We start from the raw sequence: 22154 nt of genomic DNA on the forward strand, positions 1-22154 counted from the left end.
TTTCCCCTTCAGCACTGCAGCTCCACCCACGAAAACCGGTGGTCACACTGAGAACTGAAGGCAGAACCAGTCCCAGAATTGCAGTCTAGCCCAGTGGTTTAGCATCTATTAGCTATCAAACCAAATAATCAAATTTCACCTTTGTAGCGCTCAATTTACTTGTCTGCACTTGCTCCACCTGGAAAAAAGAGGGATCCTGTCCCCCAAATGCCAGCCAACAGACTGTGGAAGCAGGAATTTTAGCTGCAGCTATTGGAAAATCCTAGTTTGATGGAATAAAAAAATGTGGCACTGTGAAACGTATTTTAAAGAGCAAGATCATGTTATGTGTGGGGATAAATTATTACTCAGGCTTGAAAAAGTAATTATTCCTCTGCAGCACCTGTCCAGTTCATATTATGCTCAGCTTTGAGAAACTAATGCACAGCTTTTTGGCTTACTGCATATAAAGCCTGTTGCTGTCTGTGTCTAATCTTAAACTTCAGCAAAGAGAATGTTTCTGAGAGGAGAAGTCTAATGAGAAAAACATTGTGAAACTAGAGGACATACAAAGAATGTGCTGTGACTGATAGAAATTCTGGCCTGTTGGGTTTTAAAAATTATTTAACTTACCTGTATTTTATTCATACTAACACATCCTCCATCCTTCCTCAGGCCAATTTTCCCTACAATTTCCCTTGCATATTAATATAATTGCAGCTCATATGGGTAAATGGTCAGCCTACAGCAGTGTTTTCATGCACTGGTTCATCTACACTACCTGGCAGCCTCTTAAAATGAATGTATGGAGCCCTAGTACTATTGGATACTTTGTTTCATTCAGTTTATAAAAGGACAAAACAGATCAATAAATACTTCCTGGAGTTTTAGACACTAAAATACTGCAGTGTATATATTAAAATTATTTTTTTGGGGCATGTGGGAATAGATCTCTGTTTCCACTCATCAAAAAGAAAGCACACACTCAAAGAAGTCGGTAAATATTTTGTAAATAGTAAACTAACTAAATTTCATAGCAGAGATCAACTAGATCTTAGAGATACAAATATAGGCTGGGGGAGGTCACACTTGAGAGCAGCCCTGTGGAAAAGGACCTGGGGGTGCTAGTGGATCAAAAGCTGGACATGAGCCCCCAGTGCGCAACTGCAGCCCAGAAGGCCAACTCCCTCCTGGGCTGTATCAAAAGAAGTGTGGCCAGCAGATTGAGAGAGGTGATCCTGCCCCTCTACTCTGCCCTGGTGAGACCTCACCTGGAATACTGTGTCCAGCTCTGGTGCCCCCAGCACAAGAAGGATGTGGACCTGTTGGAACATGTCCAGAGGAGACGGCTTTTTTCTTCAGCTCTCTATTCTTACAGTGGGTCTTCGCAGGTGCCTAAAATACTCCCTTTACTTCCATAGATGAGACTACTTCTAACACCATACTGAGCAGCTTCTGTGCTATTCAGGGAAGGGAAGGGGTGGGTAATGCAGCCGTACAGCTGTCTACCTATTATTTAATTATTTAGGCAAGAAATGCAACCAATACTGTAACTAGTGGTGTTATTCCAACAGATAATCCTAAGGAAGTTCTCAGTGCAACCACCAGCACTCAGTTGCTCTCTTAAAAACAAGCAACAAAGCTTACATAGTAAATGCCTCACTAACTATTCAGTGATTTTTCACAGTTCACTTTTCAAAAATTATAATTTGAGATTATAGCTTAACCTTGCCACAATAAAAAATATTAAGTAATGAGACTAACTTCTAAAAGATACAGAAAAATCTTATTTTAAAAATTGGAAAATATTAGCAAAATATTTACACAACTTTAAGCCAATGTAATTAAAATCCAGAGGAGAGAAAGAAACTTTGATATTTTTTTAAACTTAAAAATCAGGTTTCTAAAAAACAAATGAAAAATACAGTATATAAAAAATCTCAATGAGAATGAAAAATTATCTATAACTTAAATCAATCAAAAATGAAAAAACAGAAATAGCATATGAATAAAATAAAGATAAATAAAAGACAATACACTGTTTCTCAGCTGGACATATTCTTGCCCTTTTAGATTTGATTAATAGAATAGCAGAGTAAGCTTCCCTGGTTTTATATTATGCATCCATTCATCTCATACACTACCCATTCAGGCATAGCCAGTGTTAGGCCTTGTAACAAGGCCAGTATGAATTATTATTCAGCATTGTTTCAACATAGTCAAGATAAAAAATAGATCAAGTTTTAAAACTCAATTCCATGCCCATGTGTGAACTACAACATTCAGAATGCTAATTTGCAAAAATCAATATTCATTTGCTACCTGGCGCTTAGATTGAAGCTTTTTAGGAGATGGAGTGGCAATTTTTAACCTATAAACTATGCTGTGATCTACAGTATGTCAGTCTTGTGAATGTGCATGGAAGTACTTACTCAGCCAGAAATGCAAATAAATTACAATTAAAGTTTCATATTTTCTAACTCAAAAAGCACATGTTCTAATGTAAATCTGAATTATTCTTACAATTATACAGGTTATACTTAGATGACTCTTGTTGCAACAACTGGCTTTAATCACTCTGCTGTAGCTTGGCAACACACAAAATGCCACTGAGTATTTTCAGCAGAACCAAAGTCCTAGGCCTCCTGCAGCCCACAGATACAAGTACTTCAATGAATCTTGATGCTCAAATGCTCAGCCACTGAGAAAGTAGTACAAAAATCTTCTGAAGAACAATGCTTTCAGAAGTATTCAGTCACACAGTGTGTCACGTAAGGACAGACACTGTATTTAGAAGTACTGACTCTTTCCAAAAGCAACCCCTAGCATCACTTGACATTACCCAGTTTTGAAGTTGTGCCATTTTGACTGAGAATCATGTTCAATTTATTAGTGTAAAAGAAATAACTGAATTAATTTTTACTTATGTAGAAGACAACTCCTGATTTATTTTCTGCACTCTTAACTGTTAAAACTAATAACCTTAAAAACCACATATATTAACCAGTCAACATGAAAATTAGGTGCCTGACAACGTCTAGTAGTAACAACAGTAATTATATTTTTATATAAACAGCTTATCAAGCAGCAATTTGTCACATTTCATCTGTTTTAAATACCTTTAAAGACCAATGAAATAATCCTTTGTAACACCAGTATATTTTAAAACCAGTACATTAATTTAATAAACAATTTTAAATAATTTGCATAGACAAATATTTCTAGTATTGTATTTTGCATGCATAGTCTCCTAATTACTTTAAAGCAAAAGATTGCATCTATGTCAAAATTGCCCTATCTATATCATCTGTTGTTTTATCCTAAACACAATAATGTGAATTCTGAGTGATCCTGAATGTGGATGACAATGTGATTTGCCATGACATCCCACTTGGTGTTTTATTAACCATGTGTCTACAAAGAAATGGGTAAAATAAAGTCTCAGGAACAACCAAAGAACAGCCTAGTACATTACTTTTAAAACAGTTACATCTGTTAAAAAAGACTGATCCACAGCAAATCAGATTTATTCTTAAAATTCTAAGCATGGGAGAATTTAAGTACCACAACTAGACAAATTAAAAAAGTTATTTTTGGGCACAAGAGCCATAGATCTCCAGCTGCTAAATGTAACTGTGGCAGCCCTAGAACATTGCATATGCACTGGCTTAGCTCACGAGATACTGACTCAGGCAACAACAAGGTAAAACCAATTTCAATTATATACTGAATAATGGTCTGACTGTGAAGGAACAAGCTCTGAGAAGCATATGCATGGGGTCTGTGCTACATGTATACAAACCTCTCTAAGATTATTTTTACTGGTGCTGCTGGGCAGCTACATGCTCAGTCAGATCACTTAATTAGATTCAAACCTTACTATCAGGTATGAGATTTTTGCAGCTAAACAAAAATCAGTAATTTTTTGAAGTGCAAAAAAACCAGAACAGTACATCTGTCTTCTCACAGTTAACATGAAATTGAATACAAGACTGTAAAGAAAAGTGTTTTTATTATACACAATGCTAAAAAAAAAAAGATTTACACTTGCACACATAGCACAACTGTAGAAGTACAGGATTGAATGAGAAGTCCTAGGTGGTAATTAAGATTCATATTGCTTTATGCAATTCTTATTAATGAGAAAATACACTTAGTTTTTACTTTAAGAATAGTTCAGCAGTGCTAATACAGTATTACTGATGGGAACATATGTAGAATAAGCAAGAATTTTTGTCCAGAAAGATCAAGACTCCACCATACAAAGAAAACACATCTAAGGAATGCAGAGGTATTTCCAGTTGGCATATTGAGAAGAGCCATTCGATAGCATTTGTCTTTGTGATATAGTTGTTCCAAAAAACCTACATTGGCTTCTTATTTGTGAGCTGCAGCAAAACTGAGTGTGTGATGAAGATAAAGGGTAGAGGAGATAGCCAAATTAAATAATGTATCTAAGTGACAGCATCCTCAAATATGTGACAGAAAACTCTGCTATACGTGATGTACTCCTGGCAGGAAGGCTGGCCAAATACTGTAAATAATGGATTACCAAAAAGTGGTTTATGTTGAATAACAATTTCAGGTTACCAGAAAAGTCACTGTATTACCATACATTTCATCTGAATGCAAAGCTGACTTGAAAAAGATTCTCTTTCACAGTACTGCAGAAATGCTTTGCCACTTACATTCCTTATACTGGCATACAATTGCCTACTATAGCACAAAACAAAGAACAAATTAGTAACTTCTGAAAATTACAATTTACTTAATAAAGTTGGGCAACTGTAAGATGAACATTAAGGATGAAGAGCTGAACCACCCCCCCCCACAATCCATGAGGAAGCAGCTAATGACCTGCTACGCCACCTGGATACTCACAAATCTGTGGGACCAGATAGAATCCACCTGAGAGTACTGAGGGAGCTGGCAGAAGAACTCAGCAAGCCTCTCTCCATCATTTATCAGAAGTCCTGACCAACTGGGGAGGTCCCAGATGACTGGAGGCTTGCCAGTGTGACACTCATCTACAAGAAGGGTTGAAAGGAGGATCTGGGGAACTACAGGCCTGTCAGTCTGATCTCGGTACCAGGGAAAACCATTAAGAGGTTCATCCTGAATGCACTCACATGGCAAGTGCAAGACCACCAGGAGTTCAGGCCCAGCCAGCATGGGTTCAGGAAAGGCAGGCCCTGCTTGACCAACTTGATCTCCTTCTATGACCAGGTAACCCACCTAGTGGATGAGAGATAGCCTGTGGTCTACCCAGACTTTGGCAAAGCCTTCGACACTGTCTCCCGCAGCATTCTCCTGGAGAAGTTGGTGAATCATAGCTCAGACCAGTGTACTCTCTGATGGGAAAAAAACTGGCTGGATGGCCAAATCCAGAGAGTTGTGATGAATGAGTTAAAAGCAGTTGGTGGCCAGTCACAAGTGGTGTCCCCAAAGGCTCAGTTTTGGGGCCAGTCTTGTTCAATACCTTTTTCAATGATCCAGATGAGAGGAATGAGCGCACCCTCAGTAAGTTTGCCAATGACACCAGATCGGGTGGGAGTGCCATCTGCCTGAGGGTAGGAAGGTTCTGCAGAGGTATCTGGACAGGCTGGATTAATGGGCCAGGGCCAATTGTATGAGGTTCAACAAGGGTCATTGTCAGATCCTCCACAAGGGCCACAATAACCCCATGCAAGGCTTGGGGAAGAGTGGCTGGAAAGCTGCATGGTGGAAAAGGAATAGTATGGCCAGCAAGAGTAGGGACGGGATCGTTGCTCTGTACTCAGCACGGTTGAGGCTGCATCTCAAATCCTGTGTTCAGTTTTGGGCCTCTCGTGACAAGAAGGACACTGAGGTGCTGGAGTGAGTCCAGAGAAGAGCAACCAAGCTGGTGAACAAGTCCAGTGAGGAGAGACTGAGGGAGGTGGAATTGTTTAGTTTGGAGAAGAGAAGGCTGAGGGGAGATCTCCATTTTCTCTGTGCTCTTATGAATCTTCCCTTCACATTAGTCCACTTGCAATTTAAAAAAAAAAAAAAAAAAAGAGGCAGCTGCCTAGTTCAAAATTTTTCCTACCATTTGGTTCTAAGACAGTTTCTTACTCATGAAACCTCCTCAAGACTGAAAATAATTGCGTATCTCAACTATTTCACAAGCTGTTTGAGGGAACCTGTCTTTCTAAATAACAGATCCGAGGACAGTTTACTAAAAATATTTTATTTTAGACATCACTATTTTTCAAATCTCTGGTATTAGGAAAAGATGACATGGTAGCCTTGTTCAGTCCTAGCAGGGCCTACCCCATACCACAAATACACCAGTTATTTCAACCATTTTCAAATTGTTTTTCATTAGTGATTTGCCTTCTCTTTGAACCCCTAAGGAAATGCAGTATTGTTAAGTTCATACCCAATATCCACTGTGCTCAATAAAGCATATGTAGTTCTAATGTTACATTGGGATGAAATTAATTAATACTGTAAGATTTTTTAAATTAATAACAAGGCACTAATTAAGCACTAATTAATGTTAAGAATGCAGTTTCTACTAAATAAAAAAATTGTGAAGCAGACTTGGAGGGGAAGAAGTGGAAATTCAAAGTAAAGGTTCAATGGACTTCAAGGATTTCAAGGTTTAAAGGATTTCAAGTCTACCTGATCTTTTCCTGCTGAAACAACCTTCTGAAATTCAGTTTCAGAAACACTGCCCTAGCAAACTAATAACATGATACGGTCATTGGGTAAAATTTAAAAATATCTTTTGATTACTTTTACACTTTTAGAGGTGTGGCATTCAAAGAATAAAGCCCAGTGCCTACTAAAATTAAAGCCTTTCCAGATTTTCCCTTCTCTACTCCACATACTCGGAAATGGGGTAAAAAACAAACTGCTTTAATCACATTACATATTGATTTCTAATGTTAAGGATGAATGGGAGATGGCAACAAAAATATTTTTACCACAAAAATACAACCATATGAAAACATAAGAAACTGTGAACCTGTGAACTTAATATTTCCATTGGAGTATCAGGAAAGATTTTTAGGTATTTACTTGAATGTACACCTGACACTTCAGCTTCAAGGTTCTTCCTTTTGCCACTTCAGCTTAAGCGCCTTAGAATTCACAGATTTTTCATTTTTAGTTTAGAATTTGTTGTTTGAAGGGGAAGTCTAAGGGCTTTGAAGACACTGAAGACGAACCCGGCATGCAGGGCGGCCGGCAGAGGGCGCGCAGGGAGCGGGGCAGCGCGGCGCGGTTTTATCCCCTCAGTGCAGACAAAATTTAGCGGCCCCGTCATTTCACTGTATAACAGGTACACAAATTCAACACGCTCTTTAAGGTTCCTCGTGTCAAGCAGAGCCTGTATTACAGATGTGGTTCTATGTTAATGGTTAAATTAATGGAAACAATATTAGAAAACAAAACAACTACATGCCCCACAGTTTATGTATCAAAAATAGTTAAATTCTTGGTTCCCTTTCTGAGGAGGCTTCAGAACAGTATGATATAACTATGATAACTGATTAGGATAAAAACCTTTAAAAGACCTATTATATTCTAGTCACAAAACAGATTTAATAATAGAAACAGGATGGTTTGGGTTGGAAGGGACCTTAAAGATCATCTAGTTTCAACCCACCTGCCATGGGCAGGGACACCTTCCACTAGACCAGGTTGCTCAGGGCCCCATCCAACCTGACCTTGAACACTTCCAGGGAGGGAGCATCAATAACTTCTTTGGGCAACCTGTTCCAGTGTCTCACCACCTTCACAGTGAGGAATTTCTTCCTAATGTCAAACCTAAACCTCCCCTCTTTCAGTTTAAAGCCATTATCCCTCACCCTCTTGCTATATCCCCATATAAATATTGGCACATAAAACAAAACTGCTGTTATTCCCGTATGTGTTTCATGGAGACTGTAATAGTGGAATTCCTTTTTTTTATAAAAAAAAAAAAAAAAAAAAGGAAAAAAAAAGAGAGAGAATACAGCCATTACTTAATAATGTAAATGCACATTCTTTTTAATTTCCAACACCATCTTTAAGGCACTCTAATGTCGTGCCTAACGATGCCATGAAAAAAAAGGGTTGAAGTTATAGGCTTGAAATTTAAATGAAGAAAATACTGCATTTATTTTTAAAAGGAGAGGGAAAGTGAAGTTGGCTTAAATGTTAGAAGTCCACAACAGTTTAAAATTCAAGTACTTTCTAAGATGTACTTTTTGATGTACCTTTTGGAACTGTCAGTGGATCATCAAAATCTGTTAATTCAATAAATGGACACCCAACATCAGCAGTGATGGTGTTAAGATTTTAAAGGAGCTCATCTAAAACTTCATTATGAATACCACTCATGACAAATCTAGCCCTTCTTTTTGAATGAACTGTTCACAATCACTTTCTCCAAACAGAATCAATGCATATTACGTTCTGACTTTATGCCTTTTATTATCCTGTTGCATGAATGCTGTTTAAGGTGGATCCTAGTCCTGTTCAGTTAGACAACAGTGTGAGCAGCACAACTGAAAACAATGAAGCTGTGATTTTTTATGAGATTTATGAGGTTTCTCATAAAAATTTCACAGAACTTTCAAAAAAAATTATCTCATGCTGATATTAGTATAAATACAAAGGACTACAAGAAAGCACATAATTTTTCCAGATACAGCAAAACTGAGCCATAATTCGGGAACTGTAATTTTACCAGATGAAATCATAAAGATGCTTTCTTTGGTTAATTACTTCTGTACTTAAAAGGGCCAGCAACAAGCTATCAACATAGTACCCTATTAAATCAGTTAACATAGTTTACTATACATGTTTGTAGCAAAATCAGTATTTATGTATAAATATTTTTTAATTTTTTCACATATATATCTAATATACAGAAACTCAGACCAATTCCATCTAATCATGACTAAACAAGAAATGTAAAACGTATAACTTTATTGACAATATACTCTTCTTTATGGTACATTCTGCTAACTAATTAAATCTGCATTTTTAAAAAGTAATCATTCTAGTATTTGCACCATACAACTTCTTGGTTGAATTATTGCAAATAAATCCTTGGAATATAGGGAAAACATGCATTCTATCTGCATGTGTTAGCCTAGAACACCTCCTCACTTTTGCTGACACAAAGACACTAACATTTTTTGCTAAGATCATATCTATGCAGACAGGTAACTGCAAGATTCTATTAACACAAACTTTTATGTTTATTCATAAAAACCTCTTCAGAAAAGGTTTTGGAAGAAGTCTGTGTCAGTTTTAGATGTTACCTTTTATAGTGTGGTGCTGTAGGATTACTATTGCACATCATAAAAAGGAGTATCAGGGAATTTTAAACACGCGTAGCAGAAAAAGACATGAATATTATCTAGATCCATTGATAAAAACACCAAAAAAATTTCAAGGCAGAATAAGACACTTAGTGAGAAAGATAAAAATGAATGTAAACTTCAGTGCATCCTACCAAAAAAAGTAAAAATCAAAAGAGACAGTACCAAACAAATAGAATAAGACTGCATTCCAGTCACTTGGTCTTGGTATTAGTCTCAAAGATGAGTGAAATCCCCTTGGAAAGCTAATTTGAAAGTAAATATGCCTAAAGTAAAACATAGAACTGGCATTAATCTCAGAACAGAATCAAGACCACTTTGAAAATAAAGCCTGGGGCATACTGTGATGCCTACAATTGGTGGGTGAATTTTAATTGTCTTGAAGACTGTCATAGTCCTATTATCATAAAACCTGTAACGCACTTCCAGCATGGAGGACCCATCTGTGCCCAGCATCCATCTGTTTAGACATGACTGGCAAAGTGGTAGGGAACTCGTAGTGGTTGCCTCTGCCTGAAAGGAATAAACCACAGGATCTTCCAGTGAGTGCCAAAAACTTCTGAGAAGGTCTGCTGCCATGGCTTTCGGGGCCTCGATCTACAGAAGAGAGCATTACTAGTGAAAGACAGCACGCCCACAGTGCACTTCAGTCAGCTAGAACAATGCAGGTTGGCTAGGGATCCATTACTGGATTCTGATTAATTGTGTCCCAGCATCACAAATACAGCTTTTCTTTCATTACAGCACGCAGCTGTGACTTAACTTCGGAGAACATAAACTATCTGTGTCGTCAATCAACCAAAGGCAACGTTTGAAGCAGAGGAGACTCTCAGAATCAATGACATGTATATCAAAACACAGCAGAAAGTGTCTTTGATCTGTACTTTTGAAAGATAATACAGTTCCACTGGCTTGGGGTAGGGAAGGTACGGTGATAATGTGAGGCTACTTTGTGTACAACCTTCATTAAAAGAAAGTGAACTGCTGCTAGGGATAGGAAGTACAGGGCACAGAACCATGCAAAATAATTTTAACGAAGTGCTGTCTGTGCCTTCTCTTTCTCACACTGTTACAAAAAAAAACAAACTAAAAAACCAAAGTAGCTACTCCTTTAGTTTTTCAGCAAAGAAATATAGAAATATTACAGCACTTACATGTCTTCACAACAGTTTGACATTTTTTCTATACTTGTAGTGTCCTGTTGAAGAAAAGAAAACACAATGAAAGAGTATTTATTTATATTCCTAAATGTTAAAGTCATTATGAAAGCAACTAATGAAAGCAGAGCATCCAGTAGGTTACATATTACTCATATGTGATCCTGATTTCAAACAGCTGTGAGATTATACGCACAAATTTACTCAGTCACTCTGTTAAACAACTTTTACAAACACGGCGTGAAACTATACCGTGTAGTTTTACTATGATAACACATACCACAGAATGTCAACAAAACTTTAGAGCGCTGATACAGCCAAAATTAATTCAGATATTACAATTAATTCATGGGGCATTCAGAAGTAATGTGTGTAAGTAATGTGTAACTCTTGCAATACTTTTCACAATCACCTTTTCCAGACTTGGAGTAGCCCACTGAGATAACCACAGGAACATTTTGTAAAATGCAACTATGAGCAGATATAGTACTTTGAAAAGCAGGAGCTATTGAGTTTAAAAAATGTTAACTTCATGAGTATTACAATGCAAACACCACCACTAGGAATATATCAGCTTCTATAGTCTCTACAGGTAAATATCAAATGTAAAAATTGCTCTTTTAAAGTGCAGGAAAATCGAAATGCTGTGCAGAGTGAATGAACAGCAAATTAAATTAATATTTACTTTTCTGAACATGATTAATTTAATGAGTCACTAAGTTCTAGAATTAAAAAATTAGATCACCCCCAAATAAAACTTTTAAAGCTACCAGGAATAGTACTTTCATCTCACTTTTGCACTGTACAACAAAAAAGCTTGCATTGTATCAATTTTAACACCAGAAGTATTAGTGTTTTCTATGGACATTCATAGTTCATTCTGTCCCAAAATCACTCATGAGGTCTAAAAGACAATAATAGAAATATTTCTCATGGTCCTATCTCCTTTTCCTGGCAGCTTAATATTTCCCTTTACTGTTCACTCAGTTAGGCATGTACATAATGCATCTGTCAGCTTACACAAGTGTTTGATTGAAACCAAGAGCTAGTCTCTGTTGTCACAGCCATACAGAGACACTAAGGCTGTGGTTTAATTATTAGGCTGCAACTTCATTGTCATCTGAAAACACTACCCATCACTAAACCCATACTGATTGTTCCTGCCATCAGTGCATCCTGTTCAGTGCAAGCACTGCTGGGATTCTGCCACCATCTTTCATAAAGCTTAGAAGGGTTGGGATGAAGTGCAAGTGGGAAATTATGTATAGGAAGATACTTCCCTGCTCCACCAGACACAGCTGTCTTCAACTACCCTTGCCAAAGTTTGTCCTTCTAAAACCCCTTCCCAGCTCTGATGAGTTTTGGAAAAGGATCCTTTATCTCACGCTAAATGGAAAAAATTCTGCCCACGACCTACCCAGCTGAATTCCAGAGGCAATATGGCAAAGGAGGGAAGTCCCCCTTCTCCTACCAACCTACCATTCTGGCCCTGTCATGAGGTGGATTTGAACAACTGCTCAATAGCAAGAGAGGACAGGGCTGGAGGCAGCAGACTGCAAATACAGTATTTTGTTTTGATTTCCACAGATTAACTGCTTCTCCTGTCCACTTCATGGGCCTTTCTAGCATATTCCACCTCACCTGCTACAGGTGGCAGGAAAGCTTTACAAAACACAAGCCACACTCTTTAGGGCAGGACCTGACTGCACAGCTACCACATATTCCACTTGCTTTGGCAGACTTTTTGTCCAGCTCTTGCCAGAACAAATACTACCTTTTCTGACCACTGTAAATCACACACAGCTTTCAGAGTAAAAAGAACTAACTAAACACAGATATTATTTCCATGAGATGTCAGTGAGTTTGTAACTGAGTTTTCAGGAGATGCTGTAGCTTCATCCATAACTGCAAAAATATCTCTGCTCTAGGACTTATCCTGTGGTCAACTTGAAGCTAATAACCTGAGAGTACAAAATAATATTGTTATGTTTGAAAGCAATGATTGCCAATGATTTTTTGAACAACAGTAGCAAGCTAGTCAAAGCTGCAATTGATTTCTAGCTATCTATGCTAAAATTTCACAAAAAGAACCTTCAACAAGTTTTGGGTGTAGAAGTAACCTAACAAAATCATGCCTTATATATGGCTTTTTGCTATGTTTCTTCACATTGTTTATTCATTAATACATTTGTACTGCTCCCTAAAATACTGTATTTGGGATTTTTAGAGGAATTCCCAGATTAGGAACTAGGGTTTGTATTTCTTTTTAATTGTTATAATTGCATGTTACCAAGACCTAAAAGATCCTCATCGGGGTGTGTTCACCTCAAAGATACAAACCATTACATTAATGAACTAAGTGAAAGCACCTAAACAGGAACTGCAGAAAATGTCTGTAAGAAAAGACTGTAGGCTTCCACACCTTTAAATAATCCTAAGGATTTTATTTGCATATGAATTCAAGGGAAATTCCTCTACCTCCTCCCTGCTCTTGTCCCTTTGTCCCTTCCTCCCTCCCTCCCTCCAGAGCCACACTTTAAAAGCTGTGAACTAGGTCTAGAGGAAATGGAGTGAAACATCTCTCTGAAGTTAGCTGCTTATCAAGTGCTAGTGACAGAACTTAAGAAACCAAATTCCCCTCACAGCTTCCCTCTCCCAAAACTGCTGCCAAGCAGCTGGGCTCATTCAAAATAGACTTTCATTTCAGACTGAACCGATTTACGTCTTCGCATGAAAGTGAAACTTCACAGCACCCGAGGAAACTTGGTAGCCCCTCTGAAGACAGGAGAGGAAGGAAAAGGAGAGGGCCACAGTTGAGTTTTGGCTTTTATTTACAGCTGTCTTCTTAGACAGATGAGTTTTTCTTCTTTTGGAGACAGGAGGATCAGAATAACCTTTACTTCTTAATGACAAGGGTTCTGTTCATTAACACATCTCAAAAATGTTTTTCAACTAGAATATAATTTCTCTTAACTATGCATTCAATGGCTAACAAGGTTTTGCTAAAATATCAGTATTACTGTGTTCAGCCTAAGAGGCTTTGGCTGTCTGCATCTATTATCAGCTTGGATTACTATTAATACAAATAGAACTCTCCTAAGTTGTTTTTTTTTCCAGATTCACAGCTAATGCTGATGTTAAAGCCTTTTGGAGAATTGGCACCGATCCAAAAATTGAAAATAGCTTGGTATGAGCAAACATCTATTCAGTCCTGGTAATCTTCATCTCCAAAAATCCTGTAACATTTACAATTGCGGACAAGACGAAATTTACGAACGCACAACTGATTAATTTCAAATGATGGGTCATCTGGACGTCCAAAGTCATAATCCAGACTGGTAACAACTATTGTTCCTGCACCTGGTTATTCAGTGATACATGCTCGTTCATAAGCATCTTAAAGCCACTAAGCAAAACAAATAATAATAAACATACCTTAGTGAGAAAGGCAAAAGAGATTAGGGGAAATAAACACAGCAATCATTAACAATACATACCTTCAAAATAAGAGGAAAAGGGCAAAGAGTTCAGATTCTGCTGAGGGGATGGCAACTCTTTTTTTGCTTTGAGGACTTACTAAATGTCTGCAAGAGCAGCTTGTCTACTCTAAGTGAAGTAAGCTACTACCACAGCTAAGACTGTTATTAGGGGAATGGAGAGACAAATGTAAGGGCATCAAGTGAATTCTGCAGAACAACTTCAGATTTAACTGCAAACAAGCGCACCTGTATTAGCTACTAAGAGGAATTTATCTGTCACACCTACATTTTTAATTAGCATAACCAACTGCCTGCAAAACAGGTTTTTTTAAAAATATCGCATGCTCTGCTCAACAAACTGTGCTATAGGATGGGATTCATCACCAACTAATCTACCATGGAAGGAAGCACACAGAAAGAATCAATTTCTTTCTGATCTCTTCTGATTTCTTACCAGTTCATGTTTTCCAAAGGAGAAACTGTAATTTGTAACTCACAGGACTAACTCCAAAGCATGCAGCCACAATCTCTGCTTCAGTATTCTTTGTTTGCTCAAAGTGATGCGTAATCAGCACAGCTTTCTGTAATACTCGCAACAGAAGAATGTAAGTATTATGTCACGCATTCTGAGTGTAGTATTTTCAAACACTCAGGATATAAGAATCAGCAGGAAAGTATTATAAAGCAGAAAGAGAGAAAACAAACACAACTTGCAAGCCTTCCTGGATTTGCAGCCATTGCTTTTATCCAGAACTGTGAGACAACACATCCTCTATCTGAACAATACACTTTCTCTTTCCTTCTACCTAACATCCTTTAAATGTGTATGTGTAAATGACAGGTGAGCAATTAAAGAATATAAAATACTGAACATGTCATATTTCAGGTTTTTTCCTTTTTGGCATTAATTACATTTTTGAGTTTACATTTGTCCACTTTTCAGTCTATTTCAAATCCATGGTTTAAGTGCAGACAGCTGCATAACAGTAACAGACATGACAAAACATTCTTTTTCTTGATACTTAAAAACACATCCTTAAGACAAGAATATTATGAAAAATGCTTAGAAAAGCTACCTGTCAACTTTTCTTACTCAGAAGCCTTTTTAATGATCTGTTGTCTAAATTTAAACAAAATGTGCTCAGCCCTCAGAACACCATTATTAGAGTTACTTATTTTCTATTGCTTAAAGGTACTTTCTTTACTATTCAGAAAAATAACTGACTTGTAAAAGGACCTCTCCCTTGGATGACCAACAAGGGATCTTTTTTGGAATGGTATTTTTTTACCCTCTGCACAGCATAAAGTAACTTGCATTAGGTTTTCTAACTTAGGCTTTTCCTTAATAATATTGTAAATAATTTCAATAAATTATCCCCACTTTCCCCATAATCATGTAGTAGTGATCTAAATAAAACATAAGAGATCTTTTGACACTTAAGTGTGTGTCTTACACTTAAATTTATTCTTAAATTTTAAATAGGTCATAAAAGAGGCTTTCTAAATAAAAATTTATTTGATGGTAAATAGGTGTCTTAAGATTTTAGTATACATTAATGAAAAAAATTTAAACAAATTGTCAATCCATTTGAGAAAAATAAAGATACAAAAAACTTTACACAGTTAACAAAATCCCAATCAAATACCAGGACATTACTAATTCCTGACAGTTTAATTTCCAGGACTTTATGCAGTCTTCTAATAGAAGATTTACCAATAGGTGAATTAAAGGTAGAGACAGAAAAAGGAGAAAGGATAAAGTGGCACATGCAAACAGGCATCATTAACGTTATTTTCTCTAATGTCACTGATTTCAAATTACTATTTGGGTTAATAGTTTATATACCTTTTACTCTCTCCCTCTGCAATTACTTCACATCTGACAAGTTTATTATAGCCAGGTAAAGAGTAGATTTGCTTGGGAATCCTAATTTCCACTTCCAATCCTGATTTCTTCTGTGCTAAACTTAATTATGGGGGTTAATAGTTTCTTGATTACATTTCTGCTGCGTTTAAAAAGCCAGAAAAAGCCCTTAGTGTTTCACTAATCAAAATAGTATTTATTTTATTATTTGATTAAAGATATTATTACAATATTTTTCATTGTAAGATACTTATTTTTAAAGACAGAAAGCATTTTAGCAGAACTAGATCACTTGTGCACTCTGTACATTAAAAAAACCAGTGGATCAATCCTATGAAAAATGCAAAGAATTTAAAATCCTTTGGTTTTATTAGTAGAACTACTGCAGTTAGATTTTCACTATTTTGCATTTCAACCTTCATAAAATTCTTTCTGTCATAAAATTACACAAAGCATTCTACATTTTCACAGGCATTTTTATTGTATGCCTTCTATTTTTGCATTATAGTGTTATATGAAATGTATTCCTAAAGAAAATCAACTGCTTGATAAAATTCCTTTGGGATAAACATTCAGAAAATTAATTTGTACAATTTTAATCCTTTTCCAATTTGCTTAAGTTTTGTCCTTTTGAGAAGAAAAGAAGCCCTGAGCAAAATGAATAATGTTCCTTACAACATGCTCACTCTAAATATCAGTTACCCTAAGTAAAAGAGTTAAAATACAGTCATTATTAAATTCAAGATGTTAATGGGGAGATGGGTCTATTTGTAACAACAAAAAAATGATAGTGAAATATACTTGCTATTTGCAGGTGGAAAGAAGGAACACCACAATTATAATAAATCATGGCACTTAGCAAATAACATTTTAAAATGCTTATAAGGGTAGGCTTTTATGTGGAAGGTATTGTATTATGCACCAGACAGACTGCTGAACAGCAGCTGTTAAAACTATTTTCCCTTCCATCCTCCCCAAAGCAAGTAAAGTGAAATTTCTTCTGTACCACATCCACACAGTACTGGTGGACCAGGATATTGGCATATCACTGTACACCATTCTAACAGTTAATTAACAGGAAACCCTGGTAGAATTAATTAAATTAATAAAGTCACTGTCCACTTAGTTTATGATAATGCAGCCACTACCTTGCACAAAGACCACATGGTATCTACTGAATTTATAAAAGCCCATCCATTTTCTAATTCTGCACAGAGAAACAAATTAATTATCAAATAATTTGAATGAAAAGTTTTCTCTACAATGGTAACAAACAAAAATCACACAAAGTCATATTTGATGGACTATACCGGAAAAAAATGAAGAAAATGTCTTTAATTCCACGTAAATACTTTGTTTGAACATGTGGAAAAATGAAAACACAAACTGTTTAGTGTTTGAAATAAAAAACAATCTAAGGTAATCCTTCAAAATTAGGGTTCAGATTAGTGTCTGCAAAGGATGCTGTTTAACTGAAACATCTGGTATTGTTATGTTGAGAGACAGGCCTTTTTTAACATTGGAAATGAGATTAGTAGATCAGTTATTTGTACATGTCCAAGTAATTTCTAATTATTTTATCTGGGTCACAGATAATCCGCTTTACAGGACTCCCGCAAAGACATCAGAGGATCACTGCTGAACTGATTATCCTGTTACCTTCCACTGTTCATGGGAAGAAGGGATTTTCTTTTTGTACAGAGGAACAGAAAGAAATCGCTGATTGCTTCAGACAGGTGGTGGCCAGCAAAATAAAGAACAGCATAAGATCTTGAAGAGGAAGAAAACCTCACATATGCAAAAGGCATCGCCCTTACAAAAGGTCAGCATATTGAATATTTCTTAGTAGTGTCTGATGCAATTTAAAACCTCACTAGATATGAACAAGAATCAAAATAATCAGACAAGCCGTTGCTTAATAAAGCATGCTGCATTATTTATTACTTGTTCTACAGTCATGCCTTGTAGATCAGACATAAGAAATATTGGAATCTCACTATATAAATAGAAAAACTGTTCTTTAACATCATTTAACTGTTGAAGTGACAAAAACAAACATGAGGGAGAGAAATACAAATGCCAGGGCTAGTCTTGTACTAATATACACACAAACACCCTGGCAGTTCCCATTTTTCAAAAGCTGGAATTGCAGCTCTTTACTTTCTACAATCATAAATCAGATGCAATCTGTACTAGATAAAACAGACCTTTCCCCCCCCGGCCCCCACCCCAAGGTGAATGTATGTATTTTCCTACAAATAAAAGAATAAAAAGGCTAGTTAAGAATTTTTTTTTCTTTTTTTTGGAAAAACAAGTGTCTGTTGCATATCAATTACCAAATAAGAGAGATTTCTTAAAAAAATATGACAAGAAAATATGTCTTGAGCAAGCAAGCTTCTGGATACCACTTGATTTAGCTTCCACTTAAATTTTCTTATTTTATATGAGGATAAATGCAGGGAAAAAGTAATTGGGAACAAGACTGAGTAACACAGATCTATGTCCTCCTCAAGATTGTCTTCCAGGTTAAGTGCAAAATATTGTTTTCTAGATTAACTTTGCATTTGCCATCGCGATACAATGTCATTAATGGGTATGGACAATAGATTGTCCATTGGATGTTTTGATTTTTTTTGGTGGAAAAATTAAAAACTTTCTGAAAAGGAACTATCCATCTCAAGCAAAGTGATAATTTGTCTATAAATAGTATTTTTACTATTTATGACAAACCACCAAATAAAAAAAAATCCTCTCCACCTTCATGAAGTTTGAAAGTGTCTATACTAGAGCTATCTTGTTATCCTATAGTGGTTGAGGCGAAAGAGGAATAATGGTCTGCAGTTAGAAGTAGTCTGAAGTAGGAGTACAAGTAAGTTTAAAAAAAAAAGAAGAAAAGCTGTTATTCTTTAGAAGAATTCTGTAGAAGAACATTTATTTTTTCTAGACTGAAACTGACTATTATTATTTTTTTCCTTACTGTTTTATTCTAAACTTGCTTTTCTTCTCAAGCAGAGTCACTAAAAAACATCATGCTGTCTGCAAATGTAAGAATACAGGCTTGTTTCCAATTAAAGAACATACAATTCAAACTTGCACTACGAGCAATTACAAGGAATAGAGGACTGGAAAAGCTAGCACCAAGCATGGAAGATAAGCAGGCATGCGATATAAACGTGTGACCATTTTGGAAATTACATTAGACAGTGCCTTCTCCATGGGTGGAATGGATTTCTTCCATTAAGATCTCTAGACACATGAAAATTGTAAGCAAGAAGCATAATTGTTATGCTGAGATTTTAAGAAGAGTATTTTCTAAGGATCCTAGGGTTCCTAAATTAGGGTCTTAAAATTCTATTTTAGAGTCTTCTCAATTAGAGAGAATTTATATACCTCTATTTCCGAAGCATTCAAATAAGAGTTTCTCAAGAGCGAGCTGATGAAGAAGAGTTAAAATTCTGGATGACGGTGAGTGCAAGGTAAACAGAGCTTGGGAAAAGCAATTGGAGAAGGAGGATGAAAAGAGCCACCTGCCCCTTCTGCTAGAAGTGTTTTTCACGTACACTAGTTTCTAGGGAGAAAGAACTTGTCTCATAAACAGAGGCCATCTCAGCTGCTCTCGTCTTCATCAAAACTAGTAATGTCAAGAGTTCCTCTAAGAAGTTTTTGCCAGCCAGCTGTTCTCTCATTGTATGAAGTCACCTCCCTTGCTCTGTGGCTTCCTGGACCGCCAAATGAGATATGAATAGCCTTGTCTTAATGATACCCCAACAGTGATACTACAATAAGAGATGAGATAAAAATACTCAGATAAATTACTGCATATTAGAGAACTTGGTCTATTAATCACCTTTTCAAGCAGTACAGCCTTAAGAACATTGTGAAAGAGCCAAATCTGAGTACACAGGTTACAAAGTTTTCCTTTTTACCAGAAACCACATTTTTTTCCAAACATCTTAGAATCTGCTGAACACAACATATAACAGGGTAACAGTAGAATATATTAATTTTTTTCTTAAAAGAATTTTTACATAATGGATCTACAGTTATAACAATGACAGGCACAGATCAGACAACTGCACAACAACACAGAATTTTGGAAAGTGCCAGCACACACAGCAGAGTATTTCACCTGCACTTCACAATGTGAAGCTTTGCCTTCCTATTTTAGGTATTGCCTTGTTCCAGAAAAACATGCTGGGGTGTATCAGATATATCCTTTCCATTACATGTTCAGCTGGATAACATTTTTTGACTTCTGAAAAAATCTATGAAAGAGGGGAAAATGCATTACTCCTTAAAATCCTATTAAAAACTTCTGCTCATTTTTATGGTTTGTCAAGCTATCACTTAGCTCAATTCTAGCAAAGAGCAACTCTGCTTATAAAAATGACTCACTCAAAGGTCACTTAATGCAAATTAATTCTAAGCATTCAACTTTATCTTGCTACAGCGGCAAAAGGATAAACCTCTGTACATAAGAAGAATCAGCGTGAGTGCTCTGACCTAGGGTACCTCTCACACTTCCTAATGCATACCACATTCCAATCATTTACATTTGGGTACAGCCTGTGAAAATAGACCATAAACAACGAACCATGAAGTTGCCATTTCAAGTCCAGGTTCCTTATTACTAATGATGCTAAGGGAGGACAAAAAACTCTGCAGTTTCATTATCCCAAGTTGCCTCTGTGTGACTGACAGTAAGCAAAGCACATTCTACATGTAAAAGATACCAAAGGACTGAGAACTGGGGACTTTTTTTAATATGGATATCAATATTCCTGGCAAAAGTTAGCCTTAGCTTTATATTACTTAGAACAGAAACTATTGTCTTGGTTTCTGGGAAACTATATAATGACATTAAAGCAAGTTTACCCTCTTGAGAATCAGGAAATTTTGCAACAAAAGGGTCAAAGTTTGATAAATCTTGGGGTTTTTTCCAAAAATACAATTTTTGCAGCATGTGACACACAGATAAATAACATTAAACTTCAACAAACCTGAACTTGCTGGACTCATTTGGTAACAGTAGAATCACTGAATCATGGAATTGTTTTAGTTAGAAAATATCATCAAGTCCAACTGTTAACCTAGCACTACCAAATCCACCACCAAAGCATGGAACTAAGGACTACATCCACAAATCTTGTAAATACCTGCAGGGTCTGGGATTCAACCATCTCCCTGGGCAGCCTGTTCTAGGGCCTGACCACTCTTTCAGTAAAGAAATTCTTCTTAATATCTCATCTAAACCTCCCTTGGTTCAACTTCAGGCTACTTCCTCTTGTCGTATCACTTGTTACTGGGGAGAAGAGACTGATCCTCACCTTGCTACAACCTCCTTTCAGGTAGTTTAGAGAGCAAGAGGGTCAGCCTCCTCAGCCTCCTTTTCTCCAGACTGAACAAACCCAGTTCCTTTGGCCACTTATCATAAGACTTGTGCTCGGGATCCTTCACCAGCTTCATTGCCCTTCACTGGACTTTCTCCAGCACCTCAATGTCCTTCTTGTAGTGAGGGGCCCATAACTGAACACAGGATTCAAGGCACAGCCTCAGCAGTGCCAAGTACAGAGCGATGATCCCTTCCCTACTCCTGCTAGCCACACTGTTGCTGATACGAGCCAGGATGATGTTGGCCTTCTTGGCCACCTGGGCACACCGCTGGCTCATGTTTAGCTGCCTGTCAACCAACACCCCAAGGTCCTTTTCCATCAGGCAGCTCTCCAGCCACTCCCCCCAAGTTTGTAGCATTGCATGGGGTTGTTGTGGCCCAAGTGGAGGATCTAACACTGAGCCTTTTTGAACCTCATACAACTGGCCTTGGCCCACCAATCCAGCCTGTTCAAATGCCTCTGCAAAGCTTTCCTACCCTAAATCAATGCTCCTGCCCAACTTGGTGTCATCCACAAACTTACTGAGGGTGCACTAGATCCCCTCATTCAGGTCACTGATAAAGACAATAAAGAGAACTGACCTAAACACTGAGCCCTGGGGAACATCACTTGTGATCAGCTGCCAACTGGATCTAACTCCATTCACCACAACTCCTTGGGCCCACACATCCAGGCAGGATGTACCAGTCAAAAGTTTAGATCACAGAGCTGCAATGCTGACTGCCTCTGTTATTTAAAAATAACTTTTATCCAGGAACTGCGGAATTAATCTTGGCTTGATTTTAAACAGCAGGCACAGGCATGGAGCATGAACTAGGAAAATGTTTGTGTCTTCCTGCAAAAGCAGGAAGTTCTGCTTCACCTTTGCCAAAAGGTCCATGCTCTTGTCCACCTCACTTGCACACATCTCTGTGCATCTTCAGCGATCACTGAAATGAATGATC

At 37.1% G+C, this 22154-nt stretch overlaps 1 protein-coding gene across 4 annotated transcripts in view; it reads right to left on the reverse strand.

Moving 5' to 3' along the window:
* Positions 1 to 3137: 3137 nt before the first annotated feature.
* Positions 3138 to 22154, reverse strand: part of ZDHHC21 (zinc finger DHHC-type palmitoyltransferase 21) — a 46115-nt gene continuing 27098 nt past the window's right edge. For 3 of the 4 annotated variants that reach the window (XM_051643089.1, XM_051643091.1, XM_051643088.1), the window contains 2 exons: positions 10472 to 10515; positions 3138 to 9914 (listed from right to left, as the gene is read on the reverse strand). In XM_051643089.1, the coding sequence (XP_051499049.1) occupies positions 9782 to 9914; positions 10472 to 10515 (177 nt within the window). In that variant the 3' untranslated portion in view covers positions 3138 to 9781. Of the gene's footprint in view, positions 9915 to 10471; positions 10516 to 19379; positions 20083 to 22154 lie in introns of those variants that run through there. The other variant, XM_051643090.1, reaches the window with a different exon arrangement.

This window comes from Apus apus, chromosome Z (assembly GCF_020740795.1).
Source record: "Apus apus isolate bApuApu2 chromosome Z, bApuApu2.pri.cur, whole genome shotgun sequence".
Classification (NCBI taxonomy): Eukaryota; Metazoa; Chordata; class Aves; order Apodiformes; family Apodidae; genus Apus; species Apus apus.